This window comes from Oncorhynchus gorbuscha, linkage group LG23, assembly GCF_021184085.1.
Source record: "Oncorhynchus gorbuscha isolate QuinsamMale2020 ecotype Even-year linkage group LG23, OgorEven_v1.0, whole genome shotgun sequence".
Taxonomy (NCBI): Eukaryota; Metazoa; Chordata; class Actinopteri; order Salmoniformes; family Salmonidae; genus Oncorhynchus; species Oncorhynchus gorbuscha.
The window spans coordinates 27655098-27673808 of NC_060195.1; the positions used below are offsets into that span (position 1 = coordinate 27655098).

Genomic DNA, 18711 nt, shown 5'->3' on the forward strand with positions numbered 1-18711 from the left:
ACCTTTTTTAAAAGGAGGAGCATGTCCGCCTAAATTGAAAAATGTAGGCACACACAAGGAAATTTAGGAGCACATTGACAACTATTTGAGGTATTAAAGAATCTTTCAAGTTTCTAGGCACACTGATGCTCCTAAATTAAAATACCAGGTCGCTTAGCAAAATATTTTTGGCATACACAAAATGGTCTCACTGTTGAGCCCTGATAGTTGCTGATTGCCTATTTAATGTCACACCTTTACAGCCTTTACATGTATGTAACTGTAATACATTTTTGGGATCACTTTTTGGGATTATCACCATCCATATCAAGATTGCTACTTTCAATGATTTCTACCTATTAAAATGATGTGTTATAAAAAAAAGGATAAATGCATACATTTTATGTGATTTGTAAAAACATTGACTATATGCTTTAAATTATAGCTTTGTAATGGTCTCTTCAACATTGCAAATAATATTATTATACTACTGTTTCACATGAACAGTACAATCCAGGTAAAAACTCAAATCAGCACACGGGCAGGAAGGGGTTGGAACTGTTCTCCCAGTGTACTCTGCGCGCGATCGACCCCCTCAAATGTTCTGCATCCGGGTCAGAACTTCCTCTTTCTCTGTGCCTAAATGTGAGAGGATCTAGGGAAACCTAGCCCTCAAACTAATCTAAATCCATCCTTAAAAAAGGCACACTAAAACGTCGCCAAAATGACCGAACAGATGACAGTAAGGGGGACCCTAAAGGGGCATAATGGTTGGGTCACCCAGATCGCCACTACCCCTCAGTTTCCTGATATGATTCTGTCTGCATCCCGAGGTAAGCGCTTCTCCGCCCGCTACGATGGACGACAATATGGCTAACACCTAGCATGTTAGCCTTGGGTTGTTTAAATTGATGTGTAGTCGCGACTGCTTGAACAGTCTGAGTCATATAAAGCGAGATCAATCTAGGCGGCACATTGTACTAAGCAAGTTGTGCTTCAAAAACATGATGGCTTGTGGATAAACTGCTCTCCAACTAGGTTTTCCGTCCGACTACTAGCTAGCTAGCCCTTGGCAGCAAACGTCAACTTTGCTGACATCCACGTGCACCGCCAAGTGGCAAAAATGTTCAGGAGACCATTTTATGAAACCTGCGTTTCTAGACCTGCTATTCTAATTGTAACTAACATAGAAACCAGATGACACGTTCCTGATTGAAACTTGTATGAATTTACGTGGCTGTCAGTGAAGGCAACATACCGGTAGTCGGCTGGCTAGGTATCTACTTGGCTAGCTTTTCATACATGGCTAACGTTACCTAGTAGTACAATTGAAATGGTTATGCTGTTTCTGTCAACATCCTGTTACGTTAGCCAACTAGTTAGGCCTACCTATAGTTTTGAAAATAACAACACTACCTCTAAAGACACTAACCCCTGTTCAACTGTTTTCGCTCCCGTTTAATGACTTAATCAGCATTATTTATTTATTTCCAGACAAGTCTATCATCATGTGGAAGTTGACCCGTGATGAGACCAACTATGGCATCCCCCAACGCGCCCTAAAGGGACACTCTCACTTTGTGAGTGACGTTGTCATCTCCTCGGATGGACAGTTCGCTCTGTCTGGGTCCTGGGATGGAACCCTCCGTCTGTGGGACCTCACCACGTAAGTCTAGAGGCGGGTGGGGTGATGGTTCAACTTCATTTAGGGTTTTCCCTGAACAACACAAGGGTCATTCCTGTCCCTGAGGGCTACATTGTGTGCAGGCAGTTGTTCTATTTGCTGTTTAACCGCTGACTCAAATGATTTTGGTCTAAACTATAGACCAGGATTAGTTTATAATTTGTTACTGCGGAGTTGGAACAAAACCCTCTGTAGGTAGACAGAGTCCAAATGCTGGTTCCAACGTGGTGATGAAACTTCCAATGCCAACTGTATCTCTGTGATGATAAAGAGGCTGTTTCTGAACGCAACCTGCTCTTACCTGTGAAAGATTAGACATGGCTATATGTGTGTGTGTGTGTGTGTAATGTGCTGCCTAAGTTTCTCTCTAGTGTTGACCTGAACAACACCATTAGATGTTATTAGTCATCTGTAGCATGGGCCTTTCAGTGCTGTGCTCTACCTTCCAGTGGTACCACCACCCGCCGCTTTGTGGGTCACACCAAGGACGTCCTGAGCGTGGCTTTCTCTGCTGACAACCGCCAGATCGTGTCTGGTTCCCGGGACAAGACCATCAAGCTGTGGAACACCCTTGGAGTCTGCAAGTACACCATCCAGGATGAGAGTCACTCTGAGTGGGTTTCCTGTGTGCGCTTCTCCCCCAACAGCAGCAACCCCATCATTGTATCCTGTGGTTGGGACAAGATGGTCAAGGTACAGACGACCGTGTACATCACTTGTGACTCACTAGGATAGTGAGATGTGTTCCTTATTGAACTAAGCTGAGATTATTAGGTACTTAAGGAGGGGTTTGGTTGCTGTAGATGTAGTAAAATAAAGCTTTAAGGATAAATAGTGCTTTCTTGCCCTATGACTAAGATGTTAAGTTTTATCATCTGAGCCTCGGATCTGACAAGTCCTGCAATGATGATGGGTACTGGACCTAGACTGCACATTCATCCAATGTTTGTAACACTTAATGGTTGAAACACCTAGACTACATTTCCCTTAATGTACCCTGACATTTTATTTTATTTTTTAACTTTATTTTACTACATTTACATTTAAGTCATTTAGCAGACGCTCTACTGGGCAAGTCAGTTAAGAACAAATTATTATTTTCAATGACGGCCTAGAAACAGTGGGTTTAACTGCCTGTTCAGGGGCAGAACGACAGATTTGTACCTTGTCAGCTCGGGATTCGAACTTGCAACTTTTCGGTTACTAGTCCAACGCTCTAACCACTAGGCTACCCTGCGGTCTCCCCCACCCTTTTCTGTTTCTAGGTGTGGAACCTGGCCAACTGCAAGCTGAAGACTAACCACATTGGCCACACTGGCTACCTGAACACAGTGACCGTCTCTCCCGATGGCTCCCTCTGCGCTTCTGGTGGGAAGGTATGATGAAAGCATTTGACCAATATTTACTATTACAATATAGATTTAAATAAACAGTTGACCAACAGTTCTACCCTTGCTTGGTCAATGTGACCAGGTTAAATTGATGCACCGTTCAGTGGTATGAATTGGAGTAATTGAGAAGTAGCAGAGAGAAATGTGCTGGTTTCAAAGTAATGATGGATTCTCATTCTCTGTTTCACTATGATGATAAAGAGGCTGTTTCTGAACGAAACCAGCACTTTTGAGAGTTCATTCACACCTGTCCACTGATGTTTGTCATGTAGGGCTCTTGTTGATAGCATGTCTCCCCAATGAATGACCATGGACTCAATACTTGATTGCATGTCAGTTACCATTTAAAGCTAGCATGCATGTTTAATTTGCACCTTCCATTTGGCAGACCTTTGACCCTGAGCCCCATTCTCTCCTCCTATAGGACGGTCAGGCCATGCTGTGGGACCTCAATGAGGGCAAGCACCTGTACACCCTAGATAGTGGTGACAACATCAACGCCCTCTGCTTCAGCCCCAACCGATACTGGCTCTGCGCCGCCACCGGCCCAAGCATCAAGATCTGGGTAAGACTCAAACTCCCAGAACACATCAGCACTGATGGTGCTGTTCAAATCTAATTTTATTTGTCACGTGTGCCGAATACAACCGGTATAGATGGACCTTAGCATGAAATGCTTATTTACAAGCCCATAACTCTATATTCTTAACTGCATTGTTGGTTAAGAAAATGTTTCCTAAATAAACTAACACTAATGAGGCTATGTACATGGGTACTGAGTCGATGTGTTGGAGTACAGGTTAGTCAAGGTCATTTGTACATGTAGGTAGGAGTAAGGTGATTATGCATAGATAGAGAGTTTGGTGTTGTCTTTATTCATACTTTGTCAAGGGGCGATGATGGAAATTCCAATGCCATCTTATGTCTATGATGATAAAGAGGCTGTTTCTGAGCTCTGCTAACTGTCATTTCTGTAACATCTGGATTTTTGGCTCTGAGAATGTGACTACCATGTTCACGTCATTTAAATAGGAGTTGGTCCAAACCCATGCCTCCATCAATTCTGTTGTCATGTTAATCTCCCCTCCCTTCAGGATCTGGAGGGTAAGATCATTGTGGATGAGCTAAGACAGGAGGTGATCAGCACCAACAGCAAGGCCGAGCCCCCACAGTGCACCTCTCTGGCCTGGTCTGCTGACGGACAGGTATATGTCCATTTGCATCACATCCCACAGAACTTTATTAGAACCCTGGGTGGACTTCTAGAACAGGGCCATGTTACTTCAGTCTGTTCTTAGAAAGCTGTGTCAGTTGGATTTATTTTTAACCTTGCCCTGTGATTATAAAGTGACATTTCTTGCCTGAGCTTAGGCTCTGACGACAAGTCCTGCAATAATGATGGGTACAGGAACGACTACATATTCATGTCCCTTAACACTTGGAATGGTTAAAAACACATACTCTTGATTAATTTTCATATCTTTTTAGTTTTGCATTTTCATAGTTTCTTATCTCTCAACAGACCCTGTTTGCTGGCTACACCGATAACCTGATCCGAGTGTGGCAGGTTACCATCGGAACCCGATAAGGACCTTTTCACAGATTCAGTGATGAATAAAATACAGTTTTAAATTAACTTTGTTGAAATCGTTTGTACAATTTGATGCAGGCATGTTTATATTTTGTAATAACTGGGTTTTGGTTCTGTATTGGCTGCAACAAATTTGGACAACCTGGGATATAGTTCATAAGATTGGTAACTTCATCTGGCTCATTTTGTCAAACTTCTTACTGTAAATGCTGTATAAATCATTGGTCACTGTCCACACATTCATGGTAGTTATGCTGAGCCTTTGGTCGTGTCTATACTTTACACTTACATGCGACTTAGGCTATCAGAATTCTAGGATCGCATTGAAAAGACTGGTCTAGACGCACAAGTCGCTTTGTGGTCTGTGTTCAGATCTTGCTGACCACCTCCGGAGGTGGTCTGGGGATTCTGCCTACCAGAAACTCATGCAGTTGGCTACGTCATCAGCACTCCTCCCACCTGTCTCGAACTTGGAACGGGGCACCTGTTCATAATGTTAGGCAATACCTACCTGTGAGGAACTTGTTTGCTGGCATCATGCTCGCTAGTATTTAGAAAAACAATTTTGTTTTGCTAACCAGTTTGCTATCTCTTTAGAGCTACTTGCTGGGTTAGTTGGCTACTGCCATCAGTTGTGTGTCATATTTTGCCTGTTCCGCCGTTTGCAGAATACATACTGGTATTTTGAATATAGCGCAGGAGAAAGGAATCCGGACACTTAAGTGTAGGTGCATGGTGCGTTCGGAATTCCATGATAAAACACCGAATATTAAACTGCATGAACTGTCTAGGCATGGCCTGTTTCTCCAAGGACTTATGAAAGTTGTCCAAATCCTTTCCCGTAGAAGGGTATCCTAGCAACGATGCGAACGACGTCGATGTGAATGAACTTGCCCCTGAAAAGGTTTGTATGTCAAGCAGGGTTGGGGGTTTTTTTGTTTAAAAAAATATTTAACATGGGTAACTTTTCTCCTCAGGCTGATGTTTCTGCTTTGAGCGCTTGTTAACTTGCCAAGCGTCCTTATCCCATTTAGAATTTAACATACGGTATGTAGCTAAATTGGCTAGTTGACATTCGCATCAGACTGCCAGGTTTTGACATTGAGCCCAACCGACCGCAAGATGACGCTGTTACTATTACGTCGTTGGTCATTTTAAAATGAATAATGGCGCCATCTTGCGTTGGTGCTGGTTGGGCTACAACTAAGCCAGACTGTCAGCTTCAGACAATAAACAATGTTTTGATTTGACCTTTAACAGATTCAAATCTATCTATTGCAAAGTGTTCAAGTTAATTCCAACGTCCCCTATCTATGTTTTGATTTTGTCAAGATTGTTTACAAGCGCTAACGTTATGGATTATGAAACTCCAAAGAATCAGATGCATTCTCGGATTTATGTGGAGAGAACTCTCGCGTTGATCAAACCTGATGCTATACACCAAGCTGAGGAGATTGAGGACATCATTCTCCGATCTGGGTTCACAATTTTACAGGTTGGTGTTAACTGTTTGAGACATGCAGTGACCATCCAGCTGGCAAGCAGTTTGTGTGACTCAATGTGTAAACACAAAGAGGGTGTACTTTCTTTTGGGTACTCTTCCTCTGGCCAGAGCAGAGGTTACTATTGAAAATGAGTAGAAAAGAGTAATCAGCCAAAGGGCATAGATGGAGGACTTAGGCAAAACAAACTTGATTGATTGGATTATTGGGTGTGGTGCGTTAGGTAGATCCCCAGTCGTGATCATGCAGGGTCAACGTCTGCCATGTACACTTGTCATTCATTGCTGTATGTGACAATGTGTGTCTGTGTAACTGCTCTTTGACAGAAACGGAAGCTGCAGCTGAGTCCGGAGCAGTGCAGTGACTTCTATGCTGAGCAGTATGGGAAGCTGTTCTTCCCCAGCCTAACGGCCTTCATGAGCTCTGGACCCATCATCGCCCTGGCTCTGGCCAGAGACCAGGCTATCGCCCACTGGAAGACTATCATAGGACCTGTTAACTGCACCAAGGCCAGGGAGACTCACCCAGAATGGTCAGTCAGAAGGAAGAGGATTGTACAGATAGGTCAGAGCTGCAAGTAGCTGCATTGCTCAAGGGCACAGTGACAAATTTTCCATCTAGTCTGCTCTGGGATTCAAACCAGCAACCTTTTGGTTACTGGTCCAATGCTCTTAAAAATGTTGTCCATCCAGTTCAAATACCGGTAGGCCTAGTTATTTTATTACTAATGCCTACCGACTGCATATATGCATACCAGTACAGAGTGATTGTACATGTGCTCGATCAATACTGTATGTGTACTACACAATACTGTATGTGTTCCCTGTATGACTCAGCACTTCTACTGTAAGCTAACATGTGCATCTTGTATCTCTCCCCAAGTCTGCGAGCCAAGTACGGCACCTCTGACCTGAGGAATGCAGTGCACGGCAGCGACTCATTCTCCTCAGCCGAGAGAGAGATCAAGTTCATGTTTCCCAACTGTGAGTTAAACACACACACACACATTGAATATTTACTTTTCTTCAGCACCTGTGATTACTTTTATTTTATCGAAGGTAATCCATTTAATACAAGTTCTTACATTGACAATGACAACCTGAGTTATAGTGCATGGAGTGTCATACACACACACACAGACAGTACAACAGTTAAATAGAAGTTGGAGGGGGTTTCCTCTCTGCTCAGTGTGTGTTATACCCTTTTGATTTGCTCTCTGATACACCCGTGTGTCGGTCCCTCCCTCTCTTTGTCCAGCTGTGATCGAGCCCATCCCCATGGGAGAGGCAGCCAAAGACTACCTGGGCAGGTTTGTGAGCCCCACGCTGCTTAGCGGACTCACTGAGCTCTGCAAACAGAAGCCTGTCGACCCCTTTGTAAGTATCAGGGTGGAATGAGAAATGTGAGCATTCAAATATGCACTATGAACATTAGTACACGTTACATTTGCTTTTTTTCATCTGAATCAACTAATTCAGTTATTTGTGGGGGGGTTTCCCCCCCCCGAAGACTTGGTTGGCAGATTGGCTGATCAGAAATAATCCCAACAAACCTCAAATATTTGATGGGGCAACAGGGGAGGAAGCAGCATAAACACAGATACCGGAAAACACCATCTGCCTTTACCAGTTAAATCCATGTTCAAGAAACTGTTACATAAAATCCTGTGATGAAATAAAGAATGATATTTTGACAACCGGAACCAATTTTCTCTTTCATTTTGGGAGGGGAGGATTGCTTAACAATATGATGGTGTACATAATAAGAACTGCAGTGTTTAGCTGACCATTTATGGGGGTTAATTTCTTTAAATGTTTCAGGGTGTTTATCAACATTCAATCACTACATTCAAGTAACTGCCAAGATAAAGGAAACACCAACATAAAGTGTTTTAAAGGCCCAATGCAGACTCTTTTTTTAAATATTTTTTTTCTCTCAAATAATTTCTGGGTAACAATTAGGTACCTTACTGAATGTTTGGAATGAAAATGGTCAAAAATAAACGAATAGCAACTTAGAGCAACTCCTCAAGCAAGAATTCTGCTGGGAGTAGTCTGAGTGGGAGGGGAAAATTGAAAACTAGCTGTTATTGGCAGACAACTCTTATTGGTCTATCAACTAATTTACCTGGTCAAACAGTTCTTACACTAAAAGGGCATTCTCATTTTCACAGTATTATTCCAACCTCAAAGTGGGGAAATATAAAACACAGGTCAATCACAATTTTGACTACACTGGGCCTTTAATAGGGCATTCGGCACAGGCGGCTGGTGTCGCCTTAATTGGGGAGGACGGGTGCATAGTAATGGATGGAATATTATCAATGGAATGGAACTATAAAGCACATTCACTCCATTCCAGCCATTATTTTTAGCTGCCCTCCACTCACCAACCTCATGTGGCGTTGGGCCACCACGAGCCAGAACCAGATTTTTCAATGCCAATACCGATTATTGGAGGACCAAAAAAAAAGCTGATACTGATTAATTGGCAAATTTTAATATATATATATATATATATATATATATGTTATTATTACATATATGTAATAATGACATTTACAACAATACTGAATGAACACTAACTTAATATAATGCATAAATAAAAACTATTTAGTCTCAAATAAATAATGAAACATGCTCAATTTGGTTTAAATATTGCAAAAACACAGTGTTGGGAGAAGAAAGTAAAATTGTAATATGTGCCATGTAAAAAAGCTAATGTTAAATTCCTTGCTCAGAACATACAAAAACTGGTGGTTCAATATTCACAGTTAAGAAGTTTTAGATTGTAGTTATTATAGGAATTATGACGCGTCAACTATTTCTCTCTATACCAGTTGTATTTCATATACCTTTGACTATTGGATGTTCTAATAGGCACTTTAGTATTGCCAGCCTAATCTCAGGATTTGATAGGCTTGAAGTCATAAACAGCGCTGTGCTTCAAGCATTGCTAAGAGCTGCTGGCAAACGCAGTAAAGTTTGAATGAATGTTTACGAGCCTGCTGCTGCCTACCACTGTTCAGTCAGACTATTCTATCAAATATCAAATCATAGACTTAATTATAATATAATAAACACACAGAAATACGAGCCTTAGGTCCTTAATATGGTAAAATCCAGAAACTATCATTTCGAAAAACAAAACGTTTATTCTTTCAGTTAAATATGGAACCGTTCCGTATTTTATCAAACGGGTGGCAACCCTAAGTCTAAATAGAAATACCCTAAGTCTAAACATTGCACAACCTTCAATGTCATGTCATAATTATGTAAAATTCTGGCAAATTAGTTCGCAACGAGCCAGGCGGCCCAAACTGCTGCATATACCCTGCAATGAACGCAAGAGAAGTAACACAATTTCCCTAGTTAATATTGCCTGCTAACATGAGTTTATTTGAACTAAATATGCAGGTTTAAAAAATATATACTTCTGTGTATTGATTTTAAGAAAGGCATTGATGTTTATGGTTAGGTACATTCGTGCAAAGATTGTGCTTTGTTAAATCATCACTCGTTTGGCAAAGTAAGCTGTGATTCGATGATAAATTAACAGGCACTGCATTGATTATATGCAAAGCAGGACAAGCTAGTTGACCTAGTAATATCATCAACCATAGTTAACTAGTGATTATGTGAAGATGGATTGTTTTTTATAAGATAAGTTTAATGCTAGCGAGCAACGTACCTTGGCTCCTTGCTGCACTCGCGTAACAGGTGGTCAGCCTGCCCCGCAGTTTCTTCGTGGAATGCAACGTAATCAGCCATAATCGGCATCCAAAAATGCAGATTACCGATTGTTCTGAAAACATGAAAACGGCCCTAATTAATCGGTCGACCTCTAGCCAGAACAGCTTCAATGCACCTTGGCATAGATTTTAGAAGTGTCTGGAACTCTATTGGCGGGATGTGACATTCTTTCACAAAAAAAATCCATAATTTGGTGTTTCATTGATGGTGGTGAAAAACACTAGCTGTCTCAGGCACTGCTCCAGAATCTCCCATAGTTAGTTCATTGGGTTGATATCTGGTGCCTGAGACTGCCATGGCATATGGTTTACATTGTTTTTATGCTCATCAAACCATTCAGTGACCACTTGTTCCCTGTGGATGGGAGCATGCCCGTGGTTGTAAAAATAATGGCCTGTCCAACATGTTATTACATGACCCTAGGCATGATGTGATGTTAATTGCTTAATTAACTCAAGAACCATACCTGTGTGAAAGCACCAGCTCAAGTATTTCTGTTATTTTGGCAGTTACCTGTTGTAATTGCTTTCACTGATTGCATTGCACAGTCTGTAAACTGTTCATATAATACTGTCATAACATAGAGATTGGTTTATATTACTATAATAAACTGGGTGGTTCGATCCCTGAATGCTGATTGGCTGACAGACGTGTTATATCGAATCAATAAGGCTTGAGGGGGTGTGGTATATGGTCAATATACCACAAACCTCCGAGGTGCCTTATTGCTATTTTAAACTGGTTACCAACGTAATTAAAGCAGTATAAATAAATATTTTGTCATACCTGTGGTATATGGTTTGATATACCACAGCTGTCAGCCAATCAGCAATCAGGATCTCAAAGCAACCAGTTTACAATAGACCGTATATATCACGGGTATGACAAAACTTTATTTTTACTGCTCTAATTACATTGATAACCAGTTTATAACAGTAATAAGGCATCTCTGGAATTTGTGGTATGTGGGCAATATACCACGGCTAATGTCTGTATATAGGCACTCCGTGTTGCGTCGTGCTTAAGAACAGCACTTAGCTTGGTATATTGGCCATATACCACACCCCCTCTGGCCTTATTGCTTAATAACTTTTCTTTATATTATGTATCATATTGTCAAACTCAAATGTAGAAAAAGGCTCTTCCAGTTATGGAATTTAAGAAGCAACATGTGGCCTTTTCCAAATCCTGACAATTTGAAAAATATAAATGCAACATGTAAAGTGTTGGTCCCATGTTTCATGCACTGAAGAAAAAGAATCCCAGACATTTTCCATATGCACAAAATGCTTATTTCTCTCAAATTTGTTTACATCCCTATTAGTGAGCATTTCTCCTTTTCCAAGATAATCCATCCAACTGACAGGTATGACATATCAAGAAGATGATTAAACAGCATGATCATTACACAGGTGCACCTTGTACTGGGGACAATAAAAGGCTGCTTTAAAATGTGCAGTTTTGTCACACAACACAATGCCACAGATGTCTCAAGTTTTGAGAGAGTGTGGACTTGAGATGCTGACTGCAGGAATGTCAACCAGAACTGTTCTCCGAGAAGGTAATATTGATTTCTCTAACATAAGCTACCTCCAGTGTCGTTTTAGAGAATTTGGCAGTATGTCCAACAGGCCTCACAACCGCAGACCGTGTTTAACCACGCCAGCTCAGGTCCTCCACATCCAGCTTCTTCACATGAGGGATCTGCCCTCCAAGGCCCACTCATGGTTGCACCCCTGCCCAGTCATGTGAAACCCATATATCAGGGCCAAATGAATTTATTTTAATTCCCTTATTTCCGTATATGAACTGTAACTCAGAAGAAAAAAGTAGAAATTGTTCCGTTTATATTTTTGTTCAGTTAGTTTAGTTAGTTTGAAGGCTTGTTCATTCAAGAATAGTTAAAGGTTAAATAAAAATACATTAAAAAATAATGTACCCAGCGGAAAAGGTACTGAAAGTTCTAACGTGTAGTGGGCGTGTACACTTAAAGTGAAAATGAACTGAGGTATATAATTGGCCGTGGCCATGATTGGCAGCTTTGGGGATCAAATCAGAGGCACCCTAAATGAAAGGTCGTTTTTTTAAAACCGGTACTATAAAACCAACGACGGCTTGGTATCGTATGGAAGAATCCATCTTGGAGAGCGTTTGCTGGTTGTCTTGTCACTAGGCGATTTGGAGAGATTATTTTCAATTTATTTTATTTGTGTAAGTACTGTAATGTTTTCGGTTTATATGTAAATGTAGTTGTACGATTTAAGTAAAGCCTTAGGTCGTGCAGCCTTAGGTCGTGCAGCCTTAGCATTACGTAACGGTGTCATACTATGGTTCATGCTAGCGGTTTATCTGTGCGATACATTTTATTTTTTTAATAAACAGTATTTGCTGCTCATTATTTTCAGAGGGTGTAAGAGTTGTCACTTTGTTGCAACCGCATTCGATGAGTCGATTTCCGTACGTCGCTTGCATTCTGGCAACATGGCTTTCTGTAAATGTATGGGGGACAATCTTGCCAGCCAAAATGGAGGGACTGTATGCATAGCATAATGGCGAAGCATGTACGGCGAGTGGGTTGCATAATAACCGGTCATTTTATAACAATGTTTCACTTTGCAGGACAAGGGATCCTGATACAACATGTCAGACACGGAGCAACAGTTTATGGAAACATCCGAGAACGGCCATGAAGGCGAGGAGGATTTTAACGGAGCCGAGCCCGCTGACGAGACCGAAGCCCCGAATGAAGGCGAGGCAGAGACCGAAGCCTGCGTAGAAGATAAAACTGCATTAGAGGGAGAAGGCAAAGGGGAGGGAGAAGATTCACAAAATGGTGCCTCGGAGGGGGAAGGCGGACAGATCAACGCCAGCAAAGGCGAGGAGGACGCGGGGTGAGTGTAGAAATGTATTCGAAATATTGTATTCGATCTCGACGGAGCACTTAATGGATTGCATCGCTCCTTTGTTACGTCTGGCTTTGTTGGCGCCATGTGCAGTGCTAAGGGGGGATGGGCCTTTAGTCTCTATGGGATGGGCGAATTCAGCGTAAAAATAACACCCCCTTGCCCGTTTAAACAATCGCGTACAGTGAAAAGATACACCATCTGTTAATTATAGCACATAGGGTTTTTTTCTGATTAAAATTGTTGGGCGTGCATGGCTTTGGACATGCTGTAGTAGGCCCAGCCTTCCTACAGCAGAAATTATGTTCCGTAACACTTAGCGCACTTGTGTTAATCAATCGCCATATTTAATGTGTTAATTTTTTCTTTGCTAGGAAAATGTTTGTTGGCGGACTTAGCTGGGACACAAGTAAGAAAGATCTTAAAGATTATTTCTCTAAATTCGGTGAGGTGACAGACTGCACCATAAAGATGGACCAGCAGACAGGCAGGTCAAGAGGCTTCGGCTTTATTCTCTTCAAAGAGGCAGCCGGTGTAGACAAGGTAAGAAATTACATTTGTCACTTGTATTTATGGGCTGCATATTTCATGCCATTGTGTTTCCATGTGACGTTTTACAGCACTGCAACATCCCTGTGGTTATGCAACTATGTGCCCTTCATTCTCCTAGTTATTCTTCCTCTTTTCAAGGTTCTCGAGCAGAAGGAACACCGACTAGATGGGCGACAGATTGACCCCAAGAAGGCAATGGCCATGAAAAAGGAGCCTGTAAAGAAAATCTTTGTAGGTGGCCTCAACCCAGATACAGAAAAGGAAGTTATCCAGGAGTACTTTGGAACTTTTGGAGAGGTATAGTATCCACATTTCTGTTGCTTTTGGTTGTGTGGTAGTACTGACTTGGTGGTTTTGGTGCTGTGGTAACAGTGATTGTTTAATCTTCCCTTCACATGCAGATTGAGACGATTGAGCTTCCACAGGATCCAAAAACAGAAAAGAGAAGGGGCTTCGTGTTCATCACGTATAAGGATGAAACTCCTGTCAAAAAAGTGCTAGAAAAGAAATTCCATAACGTCAGTGGAAGCAAGGTGAGAATGGATCTCAGTCAAATGCACTGCAAGCCCGTGTGCACTGTCCCTTTTTGTACACAAGTGATTAAGGACGTACAATGTTGCCCACCCACTTTCAAATGGAGCCTTTGATTCATGTAAATGTTATTTTTCTAGTAGTTTCCTCGGAACATGTAACCCTCACATTGTAAATCCATGCAGTGGGTGTTGCAAATGTTTTTTTTTCTGTGGCTGACTTAAGTTTTCATGTTACGATGTGTTCCAGTGTGAGATTAAAATAGCCCAGCCCAAAGAGGTGTACCAGCAGCAGCAGTATGGTGGCCGTGGTGGTGGGGGACGGGGCAGGGGTCGTGGAGGTGAGTATTAACACCAAACATCTGGTGCTGATTTAACCTGGGCAAACTACTTCACAGTCCTAAGAGGAGTTTGGGTTTTAAGACTGCATCTAGTCACTGTATTGATTTGTTCTCAGGTCAGGGCCAGAACTGGAACCAAGGCGGTGGTGGTGGATACAACAACTACTGGAACCAGGGCTACGGTAACCAGGGCTACGGCTACGGTGGACAGCAAGGCTATGGTGGATACGGAGGCTATGGCAACTACGACTACTCCGCTGGATACGGCTATGGGGGTGGCTACGACTACAGTAAGCGATAACCACCCGAAACACAAATGTGAGAAACTTTGTTGGTCCTTGTCGTACGGAAGACACTCAGTCTTTTTCTTTCTTGTCCTCCAGACCAGGGCAATGCAGGCTATGGGAAAACTCCAAGACGTGGAGGCCACCAGAGTAGCTACAAGCCATACTGATCACATGTAGTGCAGGTATGCATTTTTGCATCATCTATGGTGATATGACAATCTAACTGTAACCATTTGTGCCTTTGACTCCAAAATTTCTCCCATCTAGTCTGATCCCATTCAAACGCTTGTTAATGAGGGGGGGGTGGTGAGGGTCTGGAAATCTTTAATAATGGACTCATTCCATGTGCCAACCATTTTAAGATGCATCCCTACAAACACTACTTGATCAATAAGGGTTGAGGTGGTGGTTGCCCCAGCATAAGCATTAGGGCCTTTCTGATGGGGTGCTGGGTATGGCAGCTAGGTGTCATGTCCCCTTTGATGTGCTCCCCCTCTGGAGCAATGTGATTGTAATGTTTAAAAAAATACTAGTTCATAAACATCATGGTGTCCATGTGTGTAATACTAAATGCCATTTGGATATGCTCAGTAACTGTAAGCACCATGTTTCTCTCTTAAGGTCTAAAGTAAATAAGAAAAAAGAAACCCATGGTCCGGCCACAGCGAACATGGGCTCTGGCTTTTCCTTTGGAGTTGGCAGAAATTTGGCCTCATGCCACATATGTACAGATGAAGTGAGGAACTGGGGAAGCAAATGCCACTTCCACTTTTTATTTGATATTGTTTTGTGTCCATTTCCAGAGATGGAAGTGTTATTTTTACTGTACTTTTTGGTACCTTTTTGAATAATGTATTGTATGGTCGTATTTTACATGTCTGCTGGACTTACCAACAAACAGGAGCAGAGCTTTCGTAAGCTTTTCAAATAAACTTTTGTTGGTGTTTCTAGATTTGTAGTTTTTTTTTTTTCTCATGCTGAGTGTTTGATGCGAGTTGCATGGCTTCAGATGTGGGGTGAGGCGACTGGATTAAACTAATCAAAGGTTTCATTGTAAGCTTGTCTAGTGAATGTTTGCAGTTGGCTAGTAGACGATGACAACCAGCATTTGTTTTTTTGGCTTTTAAGGAGTCTTTCCCCCCCTCCCATATTGTCTGCATTTTTAAAGTGGCTACTAGTGTTACAAACAATACAATCCAACCGAGCGCAAGCCTGTTAATGTAAGAGGGCCTTCCCTCTCTCACTGGAAACTCATTCCTCTAGTGTCTTGGGCAAATTGGTAGAAATAAACTTTTGGTTTATATTACACGTGGATCCTTTTGTTATTATTCATAAACCTAATGTTAACTGATTTGTACTGTTAAATGGCTTGTCTTGGTTAAGGTTAAAATCGCTCTGTACGGATGCCTCTTTGGGATGCGGTGGCAGATACTTCGCTGGCAGAGGGAATCGGTCAATGGGGTGAAAGCCGTTCTACGTACATGTCGATTTACTTTCGGAGCTAGCGGATCTTACCCCGCTATGGATCTGAAGTGTAACTACAGTATTTGCTATGGTTCTAGGTGGATAAGGTGATAACAGTAGTCCTCTGGTAAGTGCACTCCTACCCCACTTGTGCTTGTCATTAATAGTCCTTTGATACTTGTGTATAAAGTCACTGTTGCCATGCAATGTTGCAATTATCAAGATCAGCTGGAAGTGTCTTCTCTTCAGTCTGCCTGGGCCAGTGTCCATTCCAAGTTGATGTCCATGATCTCTTTCCTACTGTATCAGTAGTATTTCATTGAGTTCTTAGTACTTTGTTATTCTGTAGTTACCATGTGGTGGGGGAATAGTCTATTTTCACAGAAGTATAAATGTGAGCATCACAAGGTATTTTAAATGTTTTCATTTCATAGCAAAAGTGCATGGTGTTTTGGTAGAGAAATGCATTGCTCTGTTTCTGTCCTTCATGCAGAACCAAAAGCGTGCGGAAATTCCACATGTTAGCTCTAGAGGTGAAATCATTTAGCTTTGTACCCTTAATTGTGGTATGGATCCATGAGATGGGCTTTCTTATGTCTGCAGTCTGTCTTCCTCCAAGATGGCTCCAGGTCTGGTGCTCTGCTTTATGAAATGGTTATCTGGGATCCATGGGATGTCCCACAGATGCTGACTAGCAAGGACCTTTACGAAATCCAAATGTCTGAAATGCACTTTAACAGTTAATCTACTAGAGTACTTGACACTATCCACACCGCTACCTGACTGTGACCAAATCTTACTGTCTGATGCAATTAAATATTTCTACAGGGTTGTAAACCTTAGCTGTCTCCATTGTCCAGTTTTTGTCTGGGGGGGGTTTAATATTTGTCAACAGGTTCTGCTGTACCTGCTTTGCTGGTGTTGAGTAAGTGTCATTGGCCTGGACCAACCCCTATTCCCATATATTGTGTTGGCTGATAAAGGTATCAGTTTCCTTCAGTTCTGAGAACACTGCAGTAGGTTAGGGGGACTAAGATTAGCTGTGGGATGTTCCGATCACCTGTGAGTAATAAACTGATTTGAGTGTCCTGTAATATGCTTCATTCAAGGCTGCAGGGTTAGTGTCCCAATCGCCCATGAGAATGGGGTGTATCCTGTATGCCACCAGCTCTGCGTCCTCCATACTGAAGCACATGGGAGGCTTAAACTTGACTGTTCTCCCAGGGGCTTTCTGTGCTGACCCAGATATGCTCTTTCAGTCAAACAGGAAAGGATATTTCTGCTTGCACCTTTAAAGGTAATGTTAAGATTTATTTGAAAAAGCTTAAGCCCACAATCAGCCCATTAGCTCTGACCATCTCCATGCCCACAACCACTTCAGCCAGTATCTCAGAATGCAAGGTTGGCTGCATGGTCTTATGTAAGTAGTCAATGGTTACTAGAGACCAAGGGTGCGTTCCCCTGCTCAGACGTTGCATGCATCAACCAATGGTCTTCGACTGCCTTTGAACACCAGATTGCTATAATGTGGTTGGCTGATATGTAAAATATCTATCCAGGTGTTGTAAGATCTGGCATGTGTCAGCAGTGCCTGGGCCAAGGAACACGGTCATTACCTAAACACAATTCTGGCCATAATTCTCCTGCCGGATGTCTCCAATGATTGGATGTTAGGTCTGTAGCTGCGTCAGCAGGTCCAATAGGTGTCCTCCAACTTGTGAGTTCCCACTCAGGTCCACAATCACGTCCACTGACGCTGGGTGTCTGCCAAACTGCAGTCACAGGAAAGCCACAAATCATGATTAGGGATGAGACTCCTAATTTGAGTTGCACATATCAGGGTTTATTGGTTGTGTACACAGATGCAGTGCAGTAAACAAAAATGTACATTAATTTTTGTGCACTACACCTTATTTTGTAAGAATATATATAGGGGCTCCCGAGTGGTGCAGCGGTCTAAGACACTGCATCTCAGTGCCAGAGGTGTCACTACAGACCCTGGTTAGATTCCAGGCTGTATCACAACCGGCTGTGATTGGGAGTTCTATAGGGTGGTGCACAATTGGCCCAGGGCCGTTAGGGTTTGGCCAGGGTAGGTCATCATTGTAAATAAAAATTTGTTCTTAACTGACTTGCCAAGTTAAATTAAGGTTACAATTTTTTTAATGGGTAGTAACAGCAACTACTAGTCTCTCACTGTGAAAGTACTCCACTTTGTTGGCTGTGAAGGCCCCAGCTCTCTCCACTATGGTTACCATACATGCCAGGGGATGCCCGTTACCCATCACCTTGGTCATTATGTCATGGCAGAAGTCTTCACCTCGTCTGCCACAAACACTCCCCTTGAAGAGCACACATATCTGTAGAGAGATACCAACAGAGCAAAGCTTTTATTATGCACAATGACTTTGATCCTAACTCGTGAGGATTTGGCTGTTGGACCTAGTCTTTGCTGATGAGAGAATGGTACAGTATAATAGTACACTGATATCGTATGCTCCGAGGCAGTACCTACTCTGTTACTTTGGTTGAGTATCGTTTGGGCAAGAAGATGACTGGGCAACGACTTAATGAAAAATGGTGAAACCTGTGGTTCATGTCCATATTGAGAGAGTATACCCATAGATTTAGAACACAACTAATAAGCATTGTTACACTGTTACTACACTATCAGCATTACACACTGCTCTGTGTCCAAATGTAGACTTCTGTTCTCCTCGTCCACGCACTACTGT

The 18711-nt window shown here is 42.2% G+C and overlaps 4 protein-coding genes across 8 annotated transcripts in view; 3 read left to right on the plus strand and 1 right to left on the minus strand.

Moving 5' to 3' along the window:
- Positions 1–18711, minus strand: part of LOC124010977 (ras-GEF domain-containing family member 1C-like) — a 290823-nt gene that overhangs the window by 64500 nt on the left and 207612 nt on the right. The window lies entirely within an intron of this gene.
- Positions 544–4690, plus strand: LOC124010981 (guanine nucleotide-binding protein subunit beta-2-like 1). Its single transcript, XM_046323848.1, has 7 exons — positions 544–812; positions 1474–1645; positions 2113–2356; positions 2929–3039; positions 3479–3619; positions 4149–4259; positions 4577–4690. The coding sequence occupies exons 1-7, from the start codon at positions 704–706 to the stop codon at positions 4640–4642; spliced, it is 954 nt and encodes a 317-aa protein (XP_046179804.1). The 5' UTR covers positions 544–703; the 3' UTR covers positions 4643–4690.
- On the plus strand, positions 4831–7849 carry nme5 (NME/NM23 family member 5). 2 transcript variants are annotated; one of them, XM_046323851.1, is made up of 7 exons: positions 4831–5549; positions 5623–5692; positions 5978–6140; positions 6474–6679; positions 7030–7130; positions 7405–7523; positions 7657–7843. In XM_046323851.1, exons 3-7 carry the CDS (start codon positions 6000–6002, stop codon positions 7738–7740), a joined length of 651 nt encoding a protein of 216 aa, XP_046179807.1. In that variant the 5' UTR covers positions 4831–5549; positions 5623–5692; positions 5978–5999; the 3' UTR covers positions 7741–7843. The 2 variants fall into 2 exon arrangements, with proteins under 2 accessions (XP_046179807.1, XP_046179806.1); XM_046323850.1 differs by lacking the exon at positions 5623–5692 and having other exon boundaries at positions 7657–7849.
- Positions 11963–16818, plus strand: LOC124010980 (heterogeneous nuclear ribonucleoprotein A/B-like). Of its 2 annotated transcripts, XM_046323846.1 has the most exons (9): positions 11963–12110; positions 12519–12790; positions 13177–13345; positions 13493–13651; positions 13756–13887; positions 14135–14225; positions 14342–14515; positions 14609–14694; positions 15134–16818. In XM_046323846.1, the coding sequence occupies exons 2-8, from the start codon at positions 12540–12542 to the stop codon at positions 14677–14679; spliced, it is 1047 nt and encodes a 348-aa protein (XP_046179802.1). In that variant the 5' UTR covers positions 11963–12110; positions 12519–12539; the 3' UTR covers positions 14680–14694; positions 15134–16818. The 2 variants fall into 2 exon arrangements, with proteins under 2 accessions (XP_046179802.1, XP_046179803.1); XM_046323847.1 differs by lacking the exon at positions 14609–14694.